The 27,375-nt window shown below is 41.3% G+C and overlaps 1 protein-coding gene across 10 annotated transcripts in view; it reads left to right on the plus strand.

Annotated features, from left to right (window-relative positions):
- The window catches only part of CFAP46 (cilia and flagella associated protein 46), a 473,118-nt gene that overhangs the window by 226,630 nt on the left and 219,113 nt on the right, over positions 1-27,375 (plus strand). For all 10 annotated transcript variants that reach the window (XR_004539241.1, XR_004539242.1, XR_004539243.1 and 7 more), the window contains 5 exons: positions 2,035-2,166; positions 11,623-11,788; positions 13,667-13,754; positions 18,019-18,166; positions 25,001-25,184. Coding sequence is in view for 7 of the 10 variants with exons in the window: in XM_033942370.1 (XP_033798261.1) it covers positions 2,035-2,166; positions 11,623-11,788; positions 13,667-13,754; positions 18,019-18,166; positions 25,001-25,184 (718 nt within the window). In the remaining 3 variants the exon portion in view is untranslated. The remainder of the gene's footprint in view (positions 1-2,034; positions 2,167-11,622; positions 11,789-13,666; positions 13,755-18,018; positions 18,167-25,000; positions 25,185-27,375) is intronic.

Genomic DNA, 27,375 nt, shown 5'->3' on the forward strand with positions numbered 1-27,375 from the left:
ACAGACATCAAAAAGAATACTGCTATTATAAGAAAATGTACAACAAAATGGGAATGTAGAACATACATGACCTCTAGTGGCTGGTATCATGGTTGCACAGTATGTGTATCTAGAGCAGTGTCTCTCAAACCTTTTTGAGCTAGGGCACACTAAAGGTAGTGGCCACTGCTTGAGGCACCCAGAAGTGTGTGGACATTGCCGTGATGACATCACATGTATGCATGACATCACGCTGACATCCACGCATGCACAGAGGTCCTCCAGACAGGCCCTGAAATGCCAGTAGGGCGTGCTAGCAGGGAAGTCTAACAAATATCAACTGAATACCCCCATCCACAGACCCCAAACTCCACCCTAGACTCACCTAAGCTCTTCTCCAGATCCCACCCCCTTTACTAATTGTGATGTAATTTTTTTCCATTAATTTTTCATATACACACACAATATACACAGCAGATATAAATTCTCAAAACTGACACATTTCAATCACTATATATAAAATTATTTTCCCTACCTTTGTTGTCTGGTGACTTTATGTTTCTGTGCTTTTAACTATGTTTCCAGGGCCTTCTCTGTCTTCACTTTCTGCCTTGCATCCATCTTTGGCATTAACTTAACATTCAATATTTACATTTTTCTGCTTTCTTCTCAAAATCTACTATCTCTCTCTCTCTTTCCCTTCCTATTTCCATGGTCTGACATCTGTCTCCTTCACCCCCCCCCCCCAGTGGTCCGACGATATCTCTCTCCTTCCTTTTCCCCCTTCTCAGTCTGGCATCTCTCTCCTCTGCTTCCCATAATCTGGCATTTCTCTTTACTACTACTACTATTATTTCTATAGCACTACCAGACTCCCCTCCTTCCCTTCTATTCCCTGGTCTGATCTCTCTCCCATCCTTTAGTCATCTTTCCTCCTCCCTCCCCCCCCCCCCACCAGTGTAACATTTCTCTTTCCCTTCCTCCTTTCTGGCCCTTGCAGTCCATCTCCCTTCCCTTCCTCCTTTCTGCCCTTCCCCCTCCCAGTCCAACATTTCTCCCTCCTTTCCACCAGTCAAACATTTTTTCTCTCTTCCTCCTAAATGCTTCTCCTCTAGTCTTCCTTCTCTCCCCCAACATCTCTCTCCCTCCATGAGTCCAACTTTACACTCTCTGCCCTCTCCCCCTTCCCCAGAGAGTAACATTTCTACTTCCCTCCTGAGAGAGAGAGAGAATATGAGAATGAGAATGGATATACTCCATCTCTGTGGTTACAATTAAAATGGTTTACATATTATGTGCAGGTACTTATTTTGTACCTAGGGCAATGGTAGGTTGGAGATTTGCCCAGAGTCAGAAGGTGCTGTAGTAGAAATTGAACTAATTTCACCAGGTTCTCAAGTCACTACACTAACCGCTGGGCTACTCCTCCATTCATATATACACACAGAACCTCCTCCTCCCCACCCCCCTTTGAAAGCTAGTCAGAAATAAAGTATATTATTTCAAATTAAAAAATCACTTTCTTCTTTTTTTTTTCCTTTTAAAAAAAATTATTTATTCATTTTTACAACTTACAACAAGCGCTTCAGATAATGACATTTGAACTTGGATACATCACTTGATTTTTTATCGTAATCAATTTAAATTAATGAAATTTAACCCCCTCCCTCCCATCCCTATCATAACATATGCAATCACATATATCATACAATATATTCTTTCATACTAATCTAAACATTTAATAAAAGACCACCCCCCAACCCCATTAAAGAACTTTCAGTGACTAGATAATATATTAAGCATTGGGTCAAAGAGGAAATGTAAAACAGAAAAATTCCTGGGTAGGGAAGCTTATAGCACCAGATATTAGCCCAAGTTCTAACTGAGCTGGATGGACAAAGAAGCAGGATGAGAGTGATGGGTCAAAAGAAAACTAGTAAATGAAAGATAACCAGAATCCTTATGGCCTATTTCATGAGCAGAGCTAAACCAGCACAGGAAACAAATAACCCTGCACTGAAATTGGGATGATTGTGAATTTTTTTATGTATGCAGGCGTACTTATAAAATGGCAAAAGAAATGCTGAGCACTGCTGCATGCATACAGGGCCAGAGTATGATGGATCATATGACGGGAAAGAATCGTCTTCTACCCACAGCTTTAAAGGTCTTTGAAACGAGCGCAAGGTAGGTTTTAGTTGTATTGGACTGAAGTATTGTAAAGCGTGCTGCTGGCTACATGCTCGTAATAGTTTGTTCTATAATGCCTGGCATATTAGAAGCTTAAAATGATTTGAATTCCCATTAGTTATTTACCACCCTATATTAAAAATGATTTAAGTGGGCAGGAGTAGCAGTGCCACTGAATATTGGCACTTCCAAGACATTTATAGGGTACGCTGGAGAGAGGTGTTCTGAGGGCAGAGAAGGAGGAGCTGGCAGCTATGAAGGTGCCAGCAGAATTCATAACTAAGTAACTAAATAAGACTGCCTAAGAGGTAGTCCTAACTTTGATCACCAAACTATGTGGGTGCCAACACTGAATATCATTCAGCACCCGCATCGCAGTCAGCATTATTGAAAGCTACCCCTTGATTTCCCTCCTCTTCACCAATTCAGACACCCACCTTCTGATTCCACACACCCCTCCTTTCTGCTGATTCTCATCCTCCTAAATCCTCTTCCCCACCGATTCCAACCCCCTCCTTAAAAAATATCAACACCTTCCCCCAGGTTTGGTGCCTATTTACATCCCTGGTGGTCCAGTGTCAAAATGGCTGCCACAAGTTTTCAAGTTTCAAGTTTATTTAAAAATTTGTTATACCACCTAATCAGGCTTCTAGGCAGTGTACATTAGCCAATAAAAACTTTGAAGTTAACAAACATATTTGTGGGTACAGTTAACTAAACAGGCAAACTTATACAAAAGGAGAGAAGGGGTCAAACTACAATCTTATAAGAACATAAGATTTGCCGCTGCTGCATCAGACCAGTGGTCCATCGTGCCCAGCAGTCCGCTCTTGCGGTGGCCCTCTACTCAAAGAAACACTGAAGGAGAGAACAAAAGGTAGGGGAGAGGCTAAAAGAAAGGGACTCAAATTGTCCTTCGGTTAGCCTTAGAAGGGTGGTTGCTATTAAACAGCATCTTTAAAAGAGAAGGGGCTAATCAAAGGCGTCTTTGAATAAGAAGGTTTTAGTTTGGCTTTAAATTGGTTTAAGTTTGTTTCCTCTCTTATGTGATTGGGTATGGAGTTCCAGAGGGTAGGTGCAGTAACCGAGAAGATGTTTAAGCACATGGTATTAATATTTTTTTAGAGAGAGGATATTAAGAAGATGTTGTGTAGCAGAGTGTAACGACCTGAGGGGGGTATAGGGTATAAGAAGTCTGTTTATGAATTCTGGTTGGTTACAAGTTCTGGTTTTGAATATAAGTAAAATAATTTTATAAGTAGAGGTTAATTCATATGGTACACTTGGGCACACAGTATATTAAAATGAATGGTAATGAGGCCTTTAGGTATTCATCTGCAATGCACAGAGGTAGACTGGATTTTAGCACGCACTACATGAGAAATTTGCTGCCCAGTTCTAGGCAGTATAGAAAGGGTTGTTGAGAGGATTGTATGCCACTGTTTGGGATTGACTGCAAGTTTGTTTGGGGTTTTTTCAGTTTTTTTCTGTGACACTAACAAGTACCTGCAACTTTAGAAGACAGAAGGAAAGATTAGGTTCTTACCTTGGCATCTTCTTTTTTGTATACCATCACTCTATTCCTGAACACTCGGGTAGTCAATCCCATCTTGTGAGATCTCTTGTAGGAAGCTTCATTTGCATAGTTTTATTCCTCCTCTCTTACCTCTAGACTGTCCTTCAACTTCTCTTATCTCTAGACTGCCCTTCAACTTCAACAAAGTAGACAGCCATTCCTGTAGAGAACAGAGAAGTGAGAGGGGTACGGGGAAACTCTCTGAAAAACAAGTCTAATCTGCTCATATCAATAAACATTTTAACAACAAACATTTTTTGTAAATAGAATAAACAAGAAAACATTTATAACAAGGAGACTCAGCCTGCACTAACAGTGTGGGGGCACATCAGCAAGAGACCCCATGGAGCAAAGTGCACAATATTTGCAGATGCTAAACTTGGTAAGGCTAGTCAAAGAAACAGAAGCTTATTGAGGCAAGCAACTGGTGAATCAGTAACTCCCATGAATAGAGTGAAAGTTTACAAGAAAGAAGATTACCAAAGTAAAAACCTAATCTTTCTTTTTTGTACAACCCCACTATATTCCCGAACACTCAGGACATAACAGAGCAGTCCCTCAAATTCAGGGTAGACAGATGAGCTTGCTACCAGCATTGAAGATCCAAATTGGAATCTTTCTTGGCCACCACATCTATTCTGTAAAACACGGTAAAGGTATGCAAAGAAGCCCAAGTGGCAGCTCTACAAATCTATTCTGGGGAAATGCTGAAGGTTTCACCCACAAGGAAGCAACACCTCATGTAGAGTGAGCATTTACCGAAATAGGAGGCCACTTTCCAGCTCTAATATAGGTGGATGAAATAACCATTCGGATCCACCTGGAAATGGTGGCTTTTGATGCTGGGCTGCCCTTATGGGCTGATCCAACCAGCACGAACAGGTGATCTGAAAAACAAAATTTGTTCATAACTTCCAAGTACCTCAGCAAAAGCCTGCACACATCCAGAAATTTCATTACCCAGTTTTAAAAATGAACCCGAGGGCATATAGGATGATAACCACACCTCTTGGTTTATATGGAAACTAGAAACCACTTTCGGCAAGAAAGATGTGACAGTACACAGGATCTTGCTCCATTCCATAATCCAAAGAAAGGGATCTCTGTAGGACAAAGCCTGCAGGTGAATGTAATGGCCACTAAGAATACTGTCTTAACAGTGAGATCTATCAGAGAAGCTCGGTCCAATGGCTCATAGGGCCCTGAGAATCAGATTTAGATTTCCAGTTGGAAACAGCTGATGCAGCAGAGGGTGGAGTCATAATGTGCCCTTCAGGAACATGACCACATCTGAATGAGCCGCAAGAGTCCCCCTTGGGCTTAGGACCAAAGCTCGAAAGCCCAGCTATCTGAACTCTCAGAGATTCATATGCTAGGCCCTTTTCCAGGCCTTCTTGGAGGAAGACAAGTATCATTGGGATTGACGCCAAGCTCAGCAACCACTCCAGATGAGTAACCCCTGCACACTAAAGTTTCACACTAAAGAGCCATGCCATAAGATCAAAGCATTCTGAATCCTGCAGGCCCTACCTGAGGAGTTGTGACAGGGAAGTTTGAGACCCCAATCTAGCTGGAGCCAAATCAGGTTTGCATACCATGGGCACTTCAGCCAAGAGGGTGCCATGAAAATCACCTGACCTCAGTGCATCTTGATCCTTCGCAGAAGAAGCCCTATCATGGGCCATGGAGGAAAGACATAGAGGAGATTGACCAGTGGCCATGGCTGAACCATAGCATCCAGGCCTTCGCTTCCTGGTTCGCGATGTTGGCTGAAGAACCGAGCCATCTTTTTGTTTGACACCGATGCCATCAGGTCAAGCATTGGACATCCCCATCTTTTCACTATACATTAGAAGGCTCTCTGGGACAGTGACCATTCCCCTGGATCCAGCATTTGGCAGCTGAGATAATCTGGAGAGAGAGAAAGATAATTTAACCACCAGACTAGACTGCAATGAGCCTCTGTTGTCCAAGGGAGCCATTGATGTAGCAGATCCCTTTGCAGACTCTAACGGGAGATAAGTGCTTCCTGAAGAGGTCGCAAGTGGGCTCTCACCCAGGGAACTATATCTATGGTTGCGACCATCGACCTCAGGATTGATGTGCCAGTAATATAAGTAGAATGATTGATTATGGCATAATTATGCCAGTACTAATTACTCTGTATTGTAACACTACAGAAGGTCTTTTAACTCTGTATAGAGCCCTTGTATAAAGCACACATATTTTAATACCTTGCAGAAGCTCTATGTAACTCTATATTGTACCACCTCTACAGAAGCTCATGTAAACTGCTCTAAATTGACTCCCTAGTCATTAGTAGCAGTATAGAAGCTCACAATAAACAATAATGTATTGCCAGGCTGTCGGGGCATGAGTGTTCAGAAAGGCACATATCAGTTGGAGAAGCTTCTCCTTGAATGACTCCAGTAGAAACACCTTGTTCACACCCATGGCGAAACGGACTCCCAGGTATTCTAGGTCTTGAGTCAGAACAAGGTGACTCTTCCAAAAGTTAATCACCCAGTCTAGTTTCTGCAGCAACTGGATGACTTGGTGAATTGCTTAGTGTCCTTCTGACTCCACTGGGCTCTGGTGAGCCAATCGTCCAGATGCAGATTGACTCAGATACTGAGTCTGTGTAAGTGTGCTGCTACAGCCACCATCACTTTGGTAAAGGTCCAAGCTGCTGTCGCCAACCCGAAGGGCAAGGCTGTGAACTACTACTACTACTATTAATTATTTCTATAGCGCTAGAACTAGAAGTGCTGTTGCAAGACATGGAACCTCAAGTACCATCTGTGCTCCAGGAAAATGGTAATATGAAGGTAGGCCTTATCAAATCCAGAGAAGCCAGAAATTCCTCCAGCGTGACCAAGGCAATCACTAACCTCACCGTTTCCATATGGAACCGAGTAATTTTGAGGGCCGCATTGACCGCTTTGAGATCCAGGATTAGTCTTCAGTCTTTGGAACCTCTCTTTGGTATGATGAAGTATATCAAGTTATCTGCCTGATCCCAACTGGCTCTACGGCTACCATATCCAAATATCTCTGGACATTTGCCCTGACTTATGCCTCTTTTTCTGGTTTCCCCATTGTGGAGTTTGTACCCTTCCAGAGATCTGTGGTGATGTCCGCCCTCTCCTCTAGGAATGCTGAAAGCCACCCTCCAGTGCGTGGAGGTTCAGCTGAAGGTATGGCATCATACCTGCTTCTTTGGGGCAGAAGTAGAGCATGCTCCCAAAGACTGCAGGCACCTAGCTCCACCAAATATGTGACTGGAAAATATGTTATCTTTGACCTGAGTGACCCCTGAAATATTGACAATATCACCTGGAGGTACCAGAACCCCCCAAAGGTTGGGGGGGACGACAAAGCAGATGTTATATCCCCCTTCCCTCCCAAGCACTGCACAGCATGTGGACACAGATGCTCCTCCAATAGCCATTTGCCACAACAGGCCACAAATCTACATTATCCATCTCTGAGGAGCCAATCACAAGTGTGTTTGAGCAAAAATGATGTATTTTGAGGCAGATAAAAGACTTAATTCAAACCGGGCGATCCAATATGGCCACTGTGGCAGCGATTTTAACACAAAAATGGCCCAGGAAAGGGAAATAAAAACTCAAAAAAAATGGCAATTTTACGATTTTTCAGATGGGGGAATCCAGAACTACCCCAAACCTACCAAAATGTAATTTTGGAGACACCCCCTCCCCAAATCAATCTTTCAGGCTGTCAACCTGTTACTCACTGTGCTAAGCTGTGTGCTGGGATCTGCAAATGGAAACTGCAAAAACTTATAGAGAGATCTTCTGCCTCAAGAAGCCTGGAATCTGGACTGTCTGTTTCTTCTGACTGCTTTGATGGCCCAGTGCACCAGCTGGAGACCTCCACCCCACCCAGAACCCATGCATTCCAAAGGGAGTACAGTCGGCCTTGATCCTGGATAGACCGACACAGAGCCATGCAGCCTCTACTGAAACCCACTAGCAGATGAACCTGGGGTGAGCAATGCTCCCAAGAGAACGGTCCCTAAGCCCCAAACTGTGAATGCAGGCTGTCCAGGTGGGAGCACTATAAAGCAGCCAACCCCCTAGAAGCAGACTTTGCCCCTTAAAGTCTAGAGGCAAGAGAGGAGGAGCAAAACTATGCAAATGAAGCTTCCTACAACAGATCTCAAAAGATGGGATTGACTACCCAAGTGTTCAGGAATGGAGTGGGGTTGTACAAAAACAGGAGGTAACAGCTCTGTACAAAAATACCAGCACACATCTATAAGAATGTGTAGTGCAGTGGTTATAGCCAAAGCCTCAGCACCCTGAGGTTATGGGTTCAAATCCCACACTGTTCTTGGTGACCCTGGGCAAGTCACTTAATCCCCCCATTGCCCCAGGTACATTAGATAAATTGTGAGCCCACTGGGACAGACAGGGAAAATTATTGAGTACCTGAATGTATACCACTTAGGTTATAAGTGGTATAAAAATAAATATCACATTTTTCGCTCTATTAGACACACCTGACCATAAGATGCACCTATATTTAGAGGAGGAAAATCCAAGAAAAATTTTTTTTTAACCAAATTGTGTACCCTGTCCCACCGCCCTGCCCTGTACCCTGTCCCCCCTCTGGTGGTCTAGTGGTAGGCAGGGACAGGACACAGAGGAGGTCTAGTGGCAGGTTGGGACAGGGCACAAAGTAGGCAGACAGGGCCCCCCACCCCCTGGCAGGGCCACCCATCCTGAGGCAAGCAAGCAGGCAGGCCATCCGTACCTTTTAAAAATCCTGCCGTCCAGCGTTGTATACATAAATCAAGCTATAGTGTCCACAAAGCTGTTTTTTCAGTCTTTGAAAAGTAGCCTCAGCCCCACCACTCCACCGCTGCGTTACTTTACCATTGCGGGAAGAATTACATGAGAACTCATCATTGGCTGCTTATACTACTATTTTAATGCATTTTATTTTACTTTCAAAATCTTTTCAAATAAAAGGGGGGGAGAGGGGGCGGTTTTGAGTGGTTTTGTAACGGCCCGTTTTCCTTTCATTATCTTAGGGAGACCCTTGATAAAGCACTTCTTAGTGCGAAACATGGCATGTCGGGTTTAACTCCCGGACGTTGGCTCAGCAGCAAAAAAGCTAAGTACATTAGTATACTAAAGGATTAAATATTTATTTGAAAAGATTTTGAAAGTAAAATAAAATGCATTAAAATAATAGTATAAGCAGCCAATGATGAGTTCTCATGTAATTCTTCCCGCAATGGTAAAGTAACGCAGCGGTGGAGTGGTGGAGCTGAGGCTACTTTTCAAAGACTGAAAAAACAGCTTTGTGGACACTATAGCTTAGGTCCTTGATTTATGTATACTGATTGACCAAAGCTAAAATAATTAATAAAAAAGCCATATTCTTTAGGTCCAGCATTGTATGGCAGGAGCTTACAGTGCTCCTGCCCTTCCCTCAGCTGACTCCCAAACTTTCACAGGAGCCTCACAGAAGCATACTGGGCCTATTCCAGTTGGCCCAGGCATCTCAGACCCCGCCTGTGGGCGGGATTTGAGCCGCCTGGGCCAATCAGGCCCAAAGGCCTGCCATTCAAGGATGGCTGGCCTGTCAGACGGATGGGCTTGGCACCCATCCGTCCGACCAATGATTTTGACGGTACGGGGAGGAGGGTGGGAGGATTGTGGGGTCGGCGGGGTGGGGGGGCCGTTCAGGGGTTTGGGGGGGCCCTTGCGTCGAGGGCAGGATGGCTTGGGCTCCCCACTACCCGATCGTAACCTCCTTTTGGAAGTTTTTTTTGATAATGGACATTTTCCCTACTTCTACTTTCAATGTTTAAGGCCTTAGGCCAAAAGGGGACTTACACTTTTTTTTTATTATGCTCCTCTATTTGTTTACTGCCAATGTGTAAGTTCTGCACACACAAAATTACATCTGATTTGTTTACTGCATCACCACAGAATATTTTTTCATTAAGTTTCTGGTAAATGCTAGTGCTGCCTGATTCAGGAAAAAATATTTCAATTCAATTCGATTTGATTCAGCCTATTGAATTGATTTTTCGATTAGATTCTATTTTCCACAATTGGGTAGGTTGTTTGTTGTTGTTTTTTTTCAAACATCCAGGTGGGTTTATTTTATAGCCTCTTCACCTCCTTTGCCTTCTCCTACCCACACTGGCGCTGTGGTGTAAACAAAATAAACAAAAAATACTTTTCTTCTCTCTGTTAAATCCTAGCTCACGTTTGCAGTCTAACACTAGCTCTGGCAGGATACACATTTCAAATCTAATAACAGAAAGCAAAATTATTTTTTCTACCTTTTGTTATCTGGTCATTATTCAAATCATGTTGGTCCCACGCTCTGGTTGTCTTCTGATAAAGTGCTTGCCAGGGTCTCCTTCTTTCCATGCTAACCATCCATCTTCCATCTCTGTCCTCCCCTTCTGTTTTCCTTCCCTCCCCCGGAGGTTTGGCATCTTTCCTTTTTTGTCTCCATCCTCACAGCTGCAGTGATGGACTCCGCCATCCCCAGATCCACCATCTCTTTTTCTTAACTACCCTTTCATCCTGCATCTCTCCTTCCTTCCCCACCACCCCAGGGTTCACCATCTCTCCCATTCTCTTCCTAACTACCTTCATATCCAGTATCTCTACCCCCCACCCCTCTATACCATCCCTTGTGTCCAACTTCTCTCCCTTTCTGTTCCTTCCCTCCCTAAATCCCATTGTCCACCATCTTTCTCCCTCTCCTGTTTTTAGATCCATTATTTCTTCCATCCCTCCCCCATCTCCCCTCTCCATGTTCTCCCCCAATTTCATCTCTCCATGATCTCCCCCAAGTCCATCGCCCCTCTCCTTAATCTCCCCCAAGTCCATCCCCCCTCCATCATCCATCTTTCCCCCTCCACCCTAGTGAAGAAACAGCATGAGACCTATTGAGTTATCCAGTTCCAGGGTGGATCCTTCTGATCAATCTGGGATTTCTGGAAGCCTCATGCAGTTTTGTTTTTTTACTTTAATTATCAAAATTTCGAAGGGTGGTGAGGATGGTTTAAATGAAGACTCCCAACCCCGAGGACTCCAAGCCCTTTGCTTAGGCCTGACTGGAGCTGGAGGGAGGAACAGCTCCTGCATGTTGTAGCCAACAGGAAGAGAGACGAGAGCGAAGCACACTGAAAAGCAGCATCGGCATCTTAGATGGTCTCCACTTTACTGGCACCAAATCAGTGCTTCGTCTGGTTGAAAAACATGCGGTTGGCCTGGGCTATGAGAAAACTGGCAGCTGCAGGTCAGAACCAGGGGGAGGGAGAGTCACGTTCATTTTCTGCATCTGGGATCGTGCGCGCAGGGGGAACAGTCAGCGCTTTCTCTCGCTAGCATGCATTAAGGATGGGACCTTTCATTATTACTATTTTATAAAACTTACTACTACTTTTTAGCGCGCCCTTTGCCAGTGTCTTTGCTTCTGATGTAACTTCCGGTTTCGCAAAACCGGAAGTTACATTAGATGGACGGGCTCCAGCGGCAAAGGGAAAGCCCCTTTAGCAAGGCAGCTGACTTGAATTGGTGAGTTTTTTTTTTTTTGTAAAAACGAATCGATTCACCCAAAGTGAATCGGTGAATCGATTCAAAACGCAAATCGGGCAGCACTAGTAAATGCTGCATGCTCAACCATCAGTGCACAACTCTACCATGTGACTTTCTGCATTGTTCTCTCAGACCAATTGACAATGGTGGCAGCAATGTGAGAGTTTAATCTGCATAGCAGTCCCTAGAGATGCAAGGTCCAGGGCCCATGCTTAGAGATAATCTTGGATGGATTGAATCTGCCAGTTTTTATTGTATTTATTAATTTACTTTTACCAGATATGGAGGAGAAGCTGAGAGCAATCAACTTGTAATGTTAGCAGCAAAGCACTTCTGGAATGCCTGCTCAACTCTTCGAGGTTCCCCAGAAGAAAGAAAAACACTTAAACATTCTATAGTGTCAATACTCAAGGCTGTCGTAAGCACTTACTCTAAAAAGATACAGGTAATATTGATATGCTTTTAATTATTGAAGAACTATTACAGTGTTTGTTGATCTGAATTTCCAGAGATCTTTTCTAACTTGGCAAATGAGGGGGCCCTTTTATGGTTCTAGTTATGAACATAATATTGTTTGGAGAAACCAGAACATTTAATATGCTATGTACTATATAAATCTTCTTTTATATAATGTATTTGAAGTTCCTGGATCGTTCTGTCAATGTTTATATTTGTTCTTTTTCATACACTCTTCATTTTGAACTACAAAAGTCTATTTTTAATCGGTATAAAATATGTAATGTAATGTAATTTATTTCTTATATACCGCTACATCCGTTAGGTTCTAAGCGGTTTACAGAAAATATACATTAAGATTAGAAATAAGAAAGGTACTTGAAAAATTCCCTTACTGTCCCGAAGGCTCACAATCTAACTAAAGTACCTGGAGGGTAATAGAGAAGTGAAAAGTAGAGTTAGAGGAAAAATAAAAATAAAATAAACATTTTAACAAGACAGCATTGATCTAAATACTTTGGAAGGTAGAAGAGAGGAGAGAAAGGAATAGAAGCATGATGAAGTGATGAAGTGGAGCAAGTAAGTTTAGGAATGTAGGAAAATAATGTTCTCCTCGGGTTAAGAAGAACACCAGATTCATCTGGTGTAGATATAACATTAGCTGAGCTGATGTCACCTGCTGGGAATATTTATTGGATGGTGGTATGGGTAAAATGGGGGGGGGGCATAGGGTGAAGGGAATATATGAGGTGATGTCAAGTGTCTATAGAATAAGGATTGACAAGTTTATAAGAGGAGGTAAGAAAGGGTTAATAGACAGAGCTTGTAAGAAAGAAAAAGGAGGTTTCTAAGGTGATGGGGTGGAGTAGTGACGGGATTGGCTGGATGTTGTGGCAGGCTGGAGTGAGTTCTGTCAGGAAAGGGCAAGAGTAGAGTAGTCTTTTCAGGAAAAAAATTATCCCTCCCTCCCTCCCATGTGTGCTGGTGTTATGTTTTGTGTCAGTGTTGGGGGGGGGGGGCGTAGATTACAGGTTATATGTGGACTTGGGTGGGTGTGGTTGAGTTTATGGAGTTGGGGGGAGGTGGTCACAGCTATGGGCGGGGCAGAAAATGGGATTTGGCCCAGTTGGATCTGGGAGATGAGCAGGTAATAAATAAATGTAACACTCGTAGGCAACACCGCTACGAGGGGAAGCATGGCCTGGCGTCACCGTGGGTCATGTTTGGGGGAAGGGGAGGGGAAGCATGACCTGACGTCACCGTGGGTCATGTTTGGGAAATTTTATAAGGTTAAAGACTTAACGGGAGCTGGGGGGGGGTGAAATATGCATTGGGGGTTTGTTGGTTTTGGACACAGATTGAATTGTAAGTGGAGATAATATTCAGATAGATAATAAAGCTGCGGCCAAATATTTATTCCAATAAAATTGAGTTGTGTGATTATTGATTGATGGTGATTAGCTTTCAGTTGCAGGTGACAGGAATGTGAATGCCAATGTTATTACTGGTATATTTTCATTATGGGCTCATTTTATCAAGATGCGCTAGTGGGGTTAACGCGTGTGACGTTTCATCACGCGCTAACCCCTGCGCTGGCCAAAAACTACCGCCTGCTCAATAGGAGGTGGTAGCAGCTAGCGCGGCTGGAGGTTTAACGCACGCTATTACACGTGTTAAACCGCTAGCGCGGCTTGATAAAAGGAGCCCTAAATGTCATAGCAGTTTCTTATTTTATTGTAAAACCTGTTTTCTCTCCAATCTTTTTCACGTATCTAAGTCACTAGGACTTGTCTAGATGGCAAAATGACCCATGCCAATGTAATTGCTTGATATTACAAAATGATGATGCCTGTTTCCACATTTGTAGGTATCAGAAAAGGATGTGGCTCCTCTTCACATATGGCCTACCAAAGATGTTCATATTAATGATGTAGCTAGTGATTTTTTTGGCACAGGTTTGTAACAGTTACATAAGTAGAATTTTAATAAACCTTTCATAACTTTTACTGGTATTACAAATTCTATTAATGCCTATTATTTAATGAAGTTGGCTACGTTACGAGAAACTGCACCCTTTAACTCTAGAACTAAATGTGCTTTGGTAATTTAAAATTCTGCCCTTAAATTCCATAATTTTTCAAGAAGCAAGAAAAGTAGTCTTCTGGCTAATACAATATTTATCTTTATTTATATACCATCAATACCACATAGAAGTTCACAGCAGTTTACATATTACATAAAACAAATGATAATAGGGATGTACAGCCCAAAGATTTTGGTTTTGTATCATATCCTATACTGTTTATGGGAGTTTTTGTTTTGTACATGTGGTGGTGATAGATTCTGGGTTTTGGGGGGGTTTTCTCATTATGGGGTCAATATTAGTGCATACTCTTTCAAAAAGAGTGCCAACTCTTTGTGAAAAGTGCATGCTTTTGGTTAAACATCCATATCTTCCTTTTGTAAAATTTGAATTTGGATATCCATTCAATATGGACATCTATCAGACGCCCAAGACAAAAATAGAGCTAAAATAACCACCCTAGTAATTGATGGCAGAAAAAGAGGAACATGAGCCATCAAGTCTGCCCAGTAAAGTAGTTAGGGTTAATTGCTGCTTCATGTGGGTTATCCTGCTTGTGCTTTTGTTTAGGGTTGTCACTGCCACTTCTTGCAGGTTATCTCCGTTTTATTTAGGATTTTAACTGTAAATTTTTTGTATGTTGTTTTCATAATTGGCAATTAAACTGTCACTCGAATGTGTCCAGAATGTGCATTTAAAAAGACCTGGATGTCAGCTATTTCATTAGCAGGCCCAAAATTGTGGAATGCATTGAATGGACCATTAAGATTATGTTCTAACTTTGTCTCATTCATAAAACTATTGAAAAGTCACTTATTTGTAAAATCCTTCTATGATTAAGGAATTTCTGCTTTAATGTACTTTTCCTAGGATCTTTTTTATTTGCTGAATTTATTTTTTACTGAGTTTGTATTTTTTGTAGGTCTCATTTTATGTATGTTCATTTGTAATCCGCCTAGTTGATAGGCGGAATAGAAATTTAATAAATAAATAAAAGGTCATATAACTTTTTTGCTTTGATCCCAATTTTGGAGGAAGGCTTCATTGGGGAATTGTAATTTTCTCTATTGCATTCATTACCTTCTCCATGGAGACAAAGTTATATTTTCAGAGATCAGCTCTCTAATTAGCTTTTCTTGTATATGCAGGCTTATAACAAAATTGCATCTTCTACATCTATATAGCAATACTTATATGTGCAACCTCCCTAGTGATGGTGGGGGCTTTTTTAACATTTATTGTGCACAGTGCTAAATGTGTATGCTTTATGTATTTTATAAAAGACTCCCTGATTTGTAGAATGTTTTTAAAATGATCTCCTTTGCTTTTTGATATTGTATTAAAATATTGTATTAGAATGCTTTCTCGCCGTGACAGGAACCTTTCTGGAACACAAACAGATTTTTCAGCCGCCGGTTGTATCCCCAACCGCCAGAGCGCAATCTCCTCACATGCCTAGTAATCCTGCCCCAACACTTTCTTGCCGTGACAGAAACCTTTCAGGAACGCAAACAGGAACCTAGTGCTCCTGATTAAGATTATATAGGCTCATTCTGTCTTACATCCGGTATGTGGTAAACGGAAGCGACCTACAGCTTTACGTGTTGACTTCACAATTGATAACCCATTGATACAAAAATAATCGGATATCTAGCATAGTTTTCAAATAAACTATATCATTAAAGTTCTTATTACCGCATTTGTGTTTTAATATTTTCATAAAAAATAAAAAGAACACAATACAGATTGAAAGAAACCTAATAGAAATAAGACCCGTATCTCACTTTAATGTTAGAAAAAGACCTGCCAATTTACTGCTATATTTAATCCCAGTGGTTGTAAACACGGTAATCGATCTATCCATTTTTGTTCAATCTGTATTAATTTTTGTATCAGTGGGTTCTCAATTGTGACGTCAACACGTAAAGCTGTAGGTCGCTTCCGTTTACCACGTACCGGATGTAAGACAAAATGAACCTATATAATCTTAATCAGGAGCACTAGGTTCCTGTTTGCGTTCCTGAAAGGTTCCTGTCACTGCGAGAAAGTGTTGGGGCAGGATTACTAGGCATGTGAGGAGATTGCGCTCTGGCGGTTGGGGATACAACCGGCGGCTGAAAAATCTGACTCCTTTAACTTTAATTAAATTTTAAAACTTTAAAATAGTAACTTCAAAATAGCTGATTTTAAAATAGTGGATTTTAAACAATGTTGCTATCAGTTAAGTTTCCATCAAAGTTTGGTTTGAATCATTCAGTCTAGTTTAAATATAGTTAAATATAGTTTCTGCATTCGTATGTACTTAAGTTCTAATTTTAATGATAACTTTAACTTTAATGCTAATTTAAAATTTAGGAAGTAAATTGAGTAGGTATTAATATATCTTTTTGTGATTATGTTGAAGTCCCTTAGCGGTCACCTAGTCTTCTTTAATGGCCAGAATCAGCTAGTCTTCGTAACATAGAACATGACGGCAGAAAAGGGCCACGGCCCATCTAGTCTGCCCACACTAATGGCCCACCCCCTAACTACCTCCATGAAGAGATACCACATGCCAATCCCATCTTTTCTTAAAATCTGGCACGCTGCTTGCCTCAATTATGTAATGTAATGTAATGTAATGTAATTTATTTCTTATATACCGCTACATCCGTTAGGTTCTAAGCGGTTTACAGAAAATATACATTAAGAATATACATTATCTGCTGTGGTAGATTATTCCAGCGATCAACCACCCTTTCGGTGAAGAAATATTTTCTGGTGTCGCTATGAAATTTCCCACCCCTGATTTTCAACGGTTGCCCTCTTGTTGCCGTGGGTCCTTTAAGGAAAAAGAGATCCTCTTCCATCTCGATACGGCCTGTGACATATTTGAACGTCTCGATCATTACTCCCCTCTCTCTGCGTTCCTCGAGTGAGTACAGCTGCAACTTACCCAGTCGTTCCTCATACGGGAGATCCTTGAGTCCTGAGACCATCCTGGTGGACATTCGCTGAACCGACTCAACTCTCTGCACATCTTTTTGATAATGCGGCCTCCAGAATTGTACACAGTACCTCCGTCGTGATCAGCGGAGTGCCGTAGGGCTCGGTCTTGGGCCCAATCCTATTTAACATCTTCGTAAGAGACTTGGTTGAGGGGCTTCGAGGTAAAATTACATTATTCGTAATGACTGGTTTACATATTAAGGAATTTCAGTATATATAATTTATACTTTGATTCTTTTTTTTATATTTGCAATATTTGTAAATGCTCTTATCTATGCCTTGAAGAAGCTCTCGTTAATGGGCTGGTTATCAGGCCGGGTATACAATCACACCCGAGCTAAGTACTTTATACAAATAGTATAAATGTTCCCATAAGGGCCTACATTTGAGAAATATATCAATAAACAAGTAATAAAATTATAAAATGGTTTAAAAATTAGGTAGCTCTCAACTGAGATGCTTTGGACAGATGATAACCCGTATGTAGGCTAGTAAGCCTAGACTTAGTTCGTGTGGCTACTAGCTGTTAGCACTTGAGATCCATTGTCTCTAATAGAGAGCTATTGAGTTAGATTTGTTCTGGTATTAGCCTATTGTTAGGTACTTTTTGTGTGTTACACATTAATAAGGTAGGGTCTAAGGACAATTACTATATGCCATCCCAAAAATGAGGGAGGTGCTTCCTTAACCCACATACTCCAGTTAGCTATAAATGCTGCTTTTCACACTGAAAGCCAGGTTTATATTCTGATAACTTCAAACTATTTGTTACAGTGTACATTATGTCTATTCGTAACTGTGGGCTCCTTTTACTATACCGTGGTAGAGACTTCTACCGCGAGCCAGCGAGGTAAATACTCCAACGCTTATATGAATTCTATGAGCATCAGAGAATTTTCCTCACTGACCCGTGGTAGAAACCTCTACTGCGGTTTAGGAAAAGCATAAATTTGAGCGTGATCAGTAGACAGGGGCTTTAAGGGGTTGGTTCTACTATCAATTCTTTATATGACATTGGGAAATTCCATGGTCCTTGGAATTCCCCAAATGTATTAAGGCAATAAAATTACTTTTTTCTCCTCTTTTCTGTTGGGTGACAGTTATGCAGTGTCCAGCAACTGAAAAGTTTTTTGTTTATTTTTTTTTAGATGGAGTCAGTGGGGATGATGATATCAAAGTCATTGTAGCTCTCTATGAACTATTATATCAAATTTATGCTGATAACAAGCAGTGGAAAAAAGGCCTGATAGTCTTAGATGAAGCCATTCGTATACTTCCTAAAACTAAACACAGACTGTAAGTATTCACATGTTGGTTTTCTTTTTTTTTAATTCATTTTCACTATATGGCTTTGTGACTGAAATGGATTTTTCCCAGTCAATGTGATTTGCAGGTTCTTGAATCTGATGTGACAGAGATTTTGAAGTTTTTACATTTGGCCAGTTCTGACTTTTGGTATCCTCCTGATACATTTATAGTGCTGCTGCTGATATTGTAATGGTGTTTTAAGGGCTGATAACCAGCCCATGAGAGTTAGCTGGGATGACACCCGCAGTTGGCTGCAAATTCGGAAATTCAATGCCAGACCATATCCGTCACAAGCACTGAATTTTCGGCCTGTTTAAAGCTACTAAAAATTTAGCCGACAAAGCCAATCAATATTCATTGGCTGGCTGGCTAAGTTAAAACAGTTAATGGTAAACCTGCTATTTATACAGCTCTATCTGTCCATTCAACTTTGATGGATGCCCAATCAATATTGGTGAATTCAAATATGACAGACATGTTATTCCTGTAGAGAACCTCATTATAAATTTAAATTTTTTGAAAAAATAATATTTGTGAGACTTAAGCAGACTTAGAGAGAGAAACTAGCATAGATACAGAGGGGCATAATCAAAAGAAGCATCTAAGTCCATTTTGGTCTAAGTCGCAAGTCACCCAAAGTTGGACACGGGAAAAGGTCCATTTTCAAAAAATACATCCAGCATACTTTTTTTTTTTTCAAAAATCCTCCAACTGTACATCCAGCTGTCTGATCGTATAGACCACTAAGTCGTCCATCTTTATACCCCATTTTCGAACAAAAATTCATCCAACTCATAAACGCCTAGAAAAAGACCTTTTGGGCGTGGAAGGGACCAGAAAAGTGATGGGCTGGACACCCAGACATGGCACCAGAGTACTGGAGTACCTTACAGGGCACTGCTGTGAACTTCACAAAAAGAGTCCCACATACACATATCACTACAGCTCCCTTATAGGTCATGGTAAGCCCCCCAAAACACCTCCAGAATCTACTAGACCCACCTATCTATCATCCCAATAGCCCATATGGCTGCAGGAGCCACTTATGTGGCAGTACAAAAGGGTTTTGGGGTTTTTTTGGGGGTGGACATTTTTCACCATGAATGCAGTGATTAGAGTGGTTTATGGGCCTGGGTCCTCTTCTCCATGGTTCACTAACCCACCCCCAAGACCACGTAAGCCACCTCTTTGCAGCTCTACTAGGCTTTCCTATGCCAGGCTGCCAGGTGCTGATGTTCTGGAGGCAGATATGTAAAATTGTTATTATGATTTTTATGGGGGGGGGGCGCAGTGATGATTGGGGTAGTGTGTGGGGGTCTGTACTTTGTGTCTGCAGTGCTTATCTGGTCACTTTGGATACCTTATGTGAACTTAGACCTTGTTTTAGATGGCCTAAGTCACAACGTCCAAGTTCCATCTTTGCAGTGTTGTAAAACTTTCGGTTGTACATGCAGTACGACTAAGTCTAGGACGGCCCACGTCCAGCCCTAATCCCACCCTCAACACTCCTCCTGACATGCCCCTTTTAGCTCTGGTCATTCAGCAGCACTGTGAAGGCCTAGGTCATTTTTAAATACATCTAAAACCCAATTTGATTATTGGCACGTGGACGACCTGTCTTTTAGATCATCCAAATGCCGATTTAGGCCGGTTTTCAGACATTTTTCTGTTTCAATTATGAGCCCCACAGTGTTCTGTTTTATTTTATTATGTATGTTGTTTTTTTTTTTGTAAACTGTCTAGGTGTAGATGGTATATACATTTTTAAAATAAATAAAGTACCATTCGTTTGCTCTGCCTCCCATCTCTCTAGGCTGTCCTCCAATTCCTCAGTTGTCTCTCCACAAGCAAGGTGGTAGGAGCCTGTCTTGTCTGCTCGTGTTTATTTTTCATTTAAATTCATCTTTTGATTATCTTTTGTGAGGCTTTTTGTGGTACTGCAGAGGACCCCAATCTTGGGGCATCTCTGACTGCGGCAGAGTGCAGACTCTTAAGGTCAAGGGTCTGCTTCCAAGGGGCAGACTGATTTGTAATGCAACAATTTAGATAGCCGACACTAATAATTTGGAGGCTCTGGGACTTCAGCTGAGCCTCTGCGCATTGGAGGGAGATTATCGTCCTATTGGGGAGCATGGGCAGAGACACTTCAGACCACTGGGTGGTGGACATTATACAGGAGAGGTTACAAGCTCAAGTTCTTTTGTCCCCTTTGGACCTTTTTCTGGAATCGGACTGGGAAGGGGAAAAACAGTCAAAGTCCGAGCAACAGTGTGAAGGCTGCTGGATCTGGAAGCCATAGAGGCTATACCAGAGGATGATTCAGGCTCTGGCAGATACACAATATACTCCAAGAGAGGTTCAGAAGACTGGAGGCTGATTCTAGACCTCTAGGTGGTAAATGCAGCCCTCATGATACCCCTTTTCTGGATGGAGATGGTGAGGTCGGTAACATAGTAACATAATAGATGATGGTAGATAAAGACCTAAATGGTCCATCCAGTCTTCTGGTGACACCTGAGGAATTTCTCACCTTGCTGGTTTTGATGGAGGCCTATCTGCACATTCCCATTTTTCCAGAGCACAGGAAGTTCTTATGTTTCTGTGTGCAAGAGCAACACTTCCAGTTTGCAGCCTTACCTTTCAGGCTGGCCATGGCACCATGGACCTTCAAGGTGATTGAAGGAGTTGCAGCACACCTGCGCAGCGTGGATATACAAGTATATCCGTTTCTGGACAACTAGCTGATAAGAGCCCAGTCTGAAATCTGAAGGCAGACTGGCTGTTCATAGAGTGATTCAGCTGCTCTAGAAGCTGGGCTGGATGGTCAACTTTTAGAAAAGCCACCTGGAACTGATACATATCTTGGAATATCTGGGAATACAATGTGTTCCTGCTGGATGCCCAGAGAGAGAAGCTTCTGCTTCAGATACAGGAGTTTCGGAGCAAGACAGCTCCGATGGCCTAGAATTATTTGCAGTGCTGGGATCAATGGCTATGACCATGGACATGGTTCCCTGGGCAAGGGTGCACTTGCATCCGCTCCAGGATATGCTCATACTGTTGCCTGCAGAGGGATGTGCTGCATCAGCAACTGCCTTAGACAGTGGAAGCACATCAGTTTTGCCTGGTGGTTGGAGCCTCATTCTTTAATCAGAGGAGTTCCCCTTTGCATCTCCAGATGGGTGATCCTGATGATGGACGCCAGTCTCTATGGTTGGAATACACAATACGAAGGGTGACCAGTGTAGGGATGCTGGTCCCCTTGTCACAAAAGATTACATTTTGGGGCTCATTGACCTCAACATCTGATAGAGCAAAGATGGCTTGAGGGACAGTAATAAATTACCAGTGAGGTCAGACAAGGCACTTCATACTGGTAAGCCACCATATGAGTCAAGAGGATTGTGTAGTAAAAGAACTGGAAACCAGCAATGTTGAAAGAGAAGGGGAGAAACACAATAAAATTTCTGCATTCTATGTATAAATCTTGATTGCAGTGTTTGGAATAGCCTGAGGGCATTTGAAGGAAACTTGTGTAAGGTCATAAACCATGTTGCAGTAGTTCTGTTGGCCAAAGCTGTTCAGAAGATCACTTATAAATCTCAAACTGCTATGTTAACCATTAGACTACTCCCCTATTCCTCTGTTTACTTGGATAACTAGTAATTTATCTAGGTAAATTGGCCTATCTGAGCTTTTCTTCTGCTCAAAGTGACTGAAAATACATGTAGAAATTAAAATACACATTTGTTTGGTTATCTTTAGGTTAGTGGAGTAAAACACCACATGTACTTCTCTATTTTGGACTCCCCACTCCACTGCTCATCTATAAAACTCACTGTAGGTTAGAAATGCCACTAAATAAGGGCTCCTTTTACTAACTGCAGAACTTCTTATCGCAGGCTAGAGAGGTAAATGCTCTGATGATCATTCAATTCCAATGAGCATTAGAGCATTTACCTTACCAGGCCATAGTAAGAAGCTCTTTAGCAGTTTAGTAAAACCCAGCATAAGCAAGCAAGCAAGCAGCAGGTGCAAACTATGGGGGGGAGGGGTGCTTTTTGCGTGCTTACTTTTGTGAATCTTCACAGAGGAACTACCCTTCTAGTTTTTCTTTGAGAATCAGCAACAACATGTGATAAAAATGCTTGTGTACTTTCCAGTTTTGTGGGCTTCTCAGAATTGCTAAAGGGATGCAGAAGATGATGAAGTGAGGAAAACTGGAAACAACCACAGCGACAACACACCCCACTTGTTAGGGTTCAAATAAAGGATGGCAAGAGGGCCTTCAAAGCCATTTACATCAATACACAAAATGTGTGTGAATATTCTTCTTTGGCTCCTCTGGAGCCACTGCATTAAAAGGATAAGTAAAAGAAAAACATGTGCTGTTGTTTTGTTTTTTATTTTTGAGAAGTAACAGAAAAAAAACCCAGCAGTAAACAAATAAGCTACATTTTAAAAAAGGAGGCAATTAGAGGAGCCAAAGCTGGATATTCACACATATTTTGTGTATTGATGTAAATGGCTTTGAAGGCCCTCTTGCCATCCTTTATTTAAACCCTAACAAGTGGAGTGTATTGTCGCTTTGGTTGTCTACTCAGAATTGCTCCCAATAGAATGTATGTTTTGTAATCTATATATTGTGGCCATCAGTACAACCCTGGATAGGGGATCATAGAAATCCTGATGACTACACCAAAATATATGCTTGCGTGTGACCCGGCCTGGAGTCACCCTGCAGGACTGGATTCAAAATCAAGAAAAAACACCAAAAAGTCACAGCACTCAATCAGTTAATATAAATGGTTCAGTTTACTCACTGTTTCCATAGCAGGTAAGTAATGCCTTAAACAGTCCCCGAATATCAGCTCATATTCCTTATTCAGCATTCAAAAGAAAACATAATACAAAAAGGAAAACTTCCAAGAAAAAAAAAACAAGTCAACTGTAGTGGATACAATTAACTCTACACTTTGGGCTTTACTGCTTCTTCAGTCTCACCTCCTCTTGGAGACCTTAGCTTCAAAACAGAGCTTAAGCTAACTGCAGAAAAGAAGTTACTGCAATCAGTCCATAAGACTACAGTTCACTATTTGAGTTCATTCAATTTTGTTAGTCCTTGGCAAAATAAAGAAAGCCTCTGACAGACCTTAATTAGGACTGCCAGGTAACAGGAGAGAGAGAATTAGGTTTTGCCAAAAATTGCTAGCCTTCAAAACAGGCTTTCACATTCCCACCCAGTTGAATGCAAAACCTCTCCCTCAATTTCTCTCTCAGCTTTCATACAAACACAATCAGCATTCAAAGTAAAACACAGCTTCCAAAAACAGCCAAAAGGAAAAAAAAATCACTCACTGATTGTGTCTCAAAGTCCAATTAACCTGCATGGGCTCAGGGAAGCTATCCTCTCCAGTAACACAGGCATCTTGACAGTCCATGGGTTCTTCCAATTGAGACCATTCTCTTGACTGTTCAAAATCCTCTACTTCCATGGCCTGAGGTCTGTTGTCCCTGTTCAGCTCATCAGGGTTTCTAGGGAGGCAAGGCTTTAACTTCCTCCCTAGTTGGCTTCCTTTCCTGCTGTCTGGGACAGGTTTATATCCCTTGGGACCCCGCCCAGCTGTGTCAGCCCTGGCAGTGTTCCAAGGGCCTCTTGAGCTCCCCCGGTGGTCAATAAGGTTATTCAGCTCAGACCCAACCTGTTCCTTCCCAACTCCTCCCCGGGTTTTCTGTTTCACCTTGTTGCCTTCTGTTCTGGCTGGGACCTGTACTGGCAGAAGGCCTGACTGGTCACAATATATAAAATCGAAGGTATGTATGTGTGTATGTATGTATGTATGTGTGTGTGTATGTGCCACGATCACGCAAAAACGGCTTGACCGATTTGAATGAAACTTGGTATGCTGATCCCTCACTACCTGGGATGATATGTTCTGGGGGTCTCGCGGCCCACCTGCACACGTGGGCGGAGCTACAAACAGAAAATCTTATTTCACCCATTCATGTCAATGGAAAAAATGTAAACAGCTGCCATTCTCATAGTTATTCCAACTATAAAACACTTTCTATGACACTATAACCACTAGGGACATCGTTTCTATTCTACCACGGACACCATACATATAGAGTTTGTATGTTCTAACTGTGTTTGTAACTGTTTCCTTCATGCACCCCAGTTCATAATGTTATTACATTACATGAGTACTCACATATCCTGAACTAGGAACACAGGTTCCATTCTGAACCGGGAACAAACTGCATGGAGTTTCTTTTCAACCTGAGTTTCCACATATTGAGTTGTTTAAATCAATACTGAAACTTTTGGATGCCGCTTATTCCAACAGATCTTCCTTTTCAGTTTAAGAGATTGCAAATTCCAGTGAGACTTGCATTCTCTATCACAATCAACAAATCACAGGGACAGACTATTACATACTGTGGAGTGGATTTAAGATCCCCCTGTTTTTCCCATGGACAACTCTATGTTGCTTGATCAAGGGTAGGTTCACCCAAGAATTTATATGTTCTTGCTCCTGGAGGTGAAACTAAAAATGTTGTTTATAATCAAGTTTTGTGTTAGTTGTATTGTATTCATTTTGTCAAATATTTCACATTATAATTTGATTATTGTACTTTTTATAAAGCTGTAAAAAAATAATTTCATTCACCACTATAAAGTATCTTTATTTCAATCCATTTACTGTGTTATTGCTATAATTAAATACCCGTGCAACGCCGGGGCATCAGCTAGTATAAAATATAACAGTGACATAAACACAAGTGATGTATAATTTCTCTGTCTTACTGTATTTTTGATAGTGGGATTTTCAAGCACAGGGTGTTAGTGAAAGCAAGACTTGGCCGGAACTTTATGATGGACATTATGAAATTTAAGGATGAGGGTGAAGACTGTGTGTCTAACATGTGGCGCCAGGTGGCATTTACTAGCAGGGATATCATGGGACAATTGCTGGGCTACAAAAATGCAATTGAAGCTCTACAGGTTTGTGCATTGTTCATTCTGAATATATATTTGGCTTGAATAAATTTGTTATGTATTCATAATTTCTTTTGGAAAGTAGGTGAAATAACAATTCAGATGCCTTTAATTATGGCATTGGGATTTCCTTAACCTGGTATATATTGTCACAGGGAAGACCCTGTGAGTCACAGCCAACATGCTGTAGAACAGGTTGCTGAGAAAATAGGTGTTGTGCCAGCACAAGCCACTGACAATAACAGACCTGTACCCAAGCCCAGACTCCTAAGAAGGGAAGTTAAGCAGCGGCGCTGTATGCCTGGAACAGGTTGCCTGAATCAATACGTCGTGCTCCGTCCCTGGCAGTGTTCAAATCCCATCTAAAGGCCCACTTTTTTGAAACTGCTTTCAACTCTTGACTCCCCCTCACTGCTGTCAGATACCTATACCCGCTATAATCTCCCCAACCTTGAAATGTCCTGTTTAAATTAGATTGTAAGCTCTTCTGAGCAGGGACTGTCTATTGTATGTTAAAATGTACAGTGCTGCATACGCCTTTCAGCGCTATAGAAATAATAAATAGTTGTAGTAGTAAGCATCCAGATGCCCATTTATTTTTTTCCTAGGCAAGTGTCAAATATGCCTAAGCCAGCACAGGGAGATTCTGGTAGGTTAGAAAAAGGCAAACCTAAGAGTCAAGACATTAAACCCACCCCAAACCCTAAGCAGCAAGCCAGTTTAAACTGAGCTCTTAGGCCCTGATTCTATAAATAGCACCTGAAGATAGGCAGCACCTAACTTAACTTTTTTAATTGGTGCTGTTAATTGAAAATGTAATTAAGAACTGATTCAAAACAATTTTGAAGAAATGAATTAGCCAGTAGACGCCTAACTCAGTAGATGCCTATCACCTCGCTGTAGACGTCTACATCAAGGTATGGTTAGGGACGGTGTTTAGGCTTGAATTCAGTTAGGTGCCAGTATTTTAGGCCAAGAAAACCCTGTCATAATAAACCAACACCTACGTCGATTCAGGTGCTACTAGGCACAATTCTACTAACAGCGTCCAACTTTGATTGACATGTGATAGGTGCCGCTTTTCTAGGCCCCTACCGAGTTAGGTGCTATCCTTGCTGCCTACAAAATAGGTAGTGATAAGTGCATAGTGTTAAGTGCTCACATGGTAATTTTTTTAAATGTCACAACAAATACAAGAGATCAAATTGTGCACAGCGATAACAAATAATGAGATTTATTATCTACCAAAAAATGGAGGAAAAAAGCTTCACAAAAAAACAAAAAGGGAGACTCAATGATCCACAGTAAAAACAATCCAAAGATAAAAACAACAGACTGGGATGTGGATGTCCTGAAAGATGATTTTTATTCGCTCTGCATTGGGGTATCTTTGTACCTTACTATTGTTAGGATGATATATGATGCTTTTCTATGTTATGGTACTAGTGATAGTTATTTCATCACTTCTTCATTGATTGTTATTTGATCTCAATGCATTCCTTACTGAATATATTTGTGTTTTGTTTTGTCTTTGAAATCAATAAACATATTTGAACTCATAAAAGTCTGAAATGGTAATACACGTATCATTGTCCTGACGGACCCTACATGATCCGTGTTTCGGTGAGACGGCCTTCCGGATGATGTAGGGTAGAAAGATAAAAATATGAACAAAACAATGTACATGTCTTTGAGCATAAAACCTGAAAATGGCTTGAAACAAGCAGAGTGCTGCGTAAAATCGCAAAAAGCCTCAGAAATCCAGAGGTGGTTCAAAGCTATAAAGCAATATATATATTAATACCTCTAAAATGGATTAGATTTCTTTCATTGGCATTAAAAAAAACCTCCATTATTGAACATATAATAATATTATCCCAATGTGCAATTCAAAATTCATCAACTGGCAAGCACTTATCTCCAAATGGGGTCCCATTTCTATATTTTAAATCTTTATTCATTTTAAAACTCACAATAAGTGTTTCAAAACATCAAAATAATTTTACATAAATATAACACTTAATATTCTATAATTATCCACTTAAAAAGTTTTACACCCTCTGTTCCCACCCTTCCAAAACAAAAATATAACAGACATTTCATATAATAAAATATTTCCTAAAATTTCTTACAATTATAACCCCCCCCCCCACCTCCTATTTTGGACATGTACTAATAAGGAAAAAAATGGTATCTA

This window comes from Geotrypetes seraphini, chromosome 4 (assembly GCF_902459505.1).
Source record: "Geotrypetes seraphini chromosome 4, aGeoSer1.1, whole genome shotgun sequence".
NCBI classification, from domain to species: domain Eukaryota; kingdom Metazoa; phylum Chordata; class Amphibia; order Gymnophiona; family Dermophiidae; genus Geotrypetes; species Geotrypetes seraphini.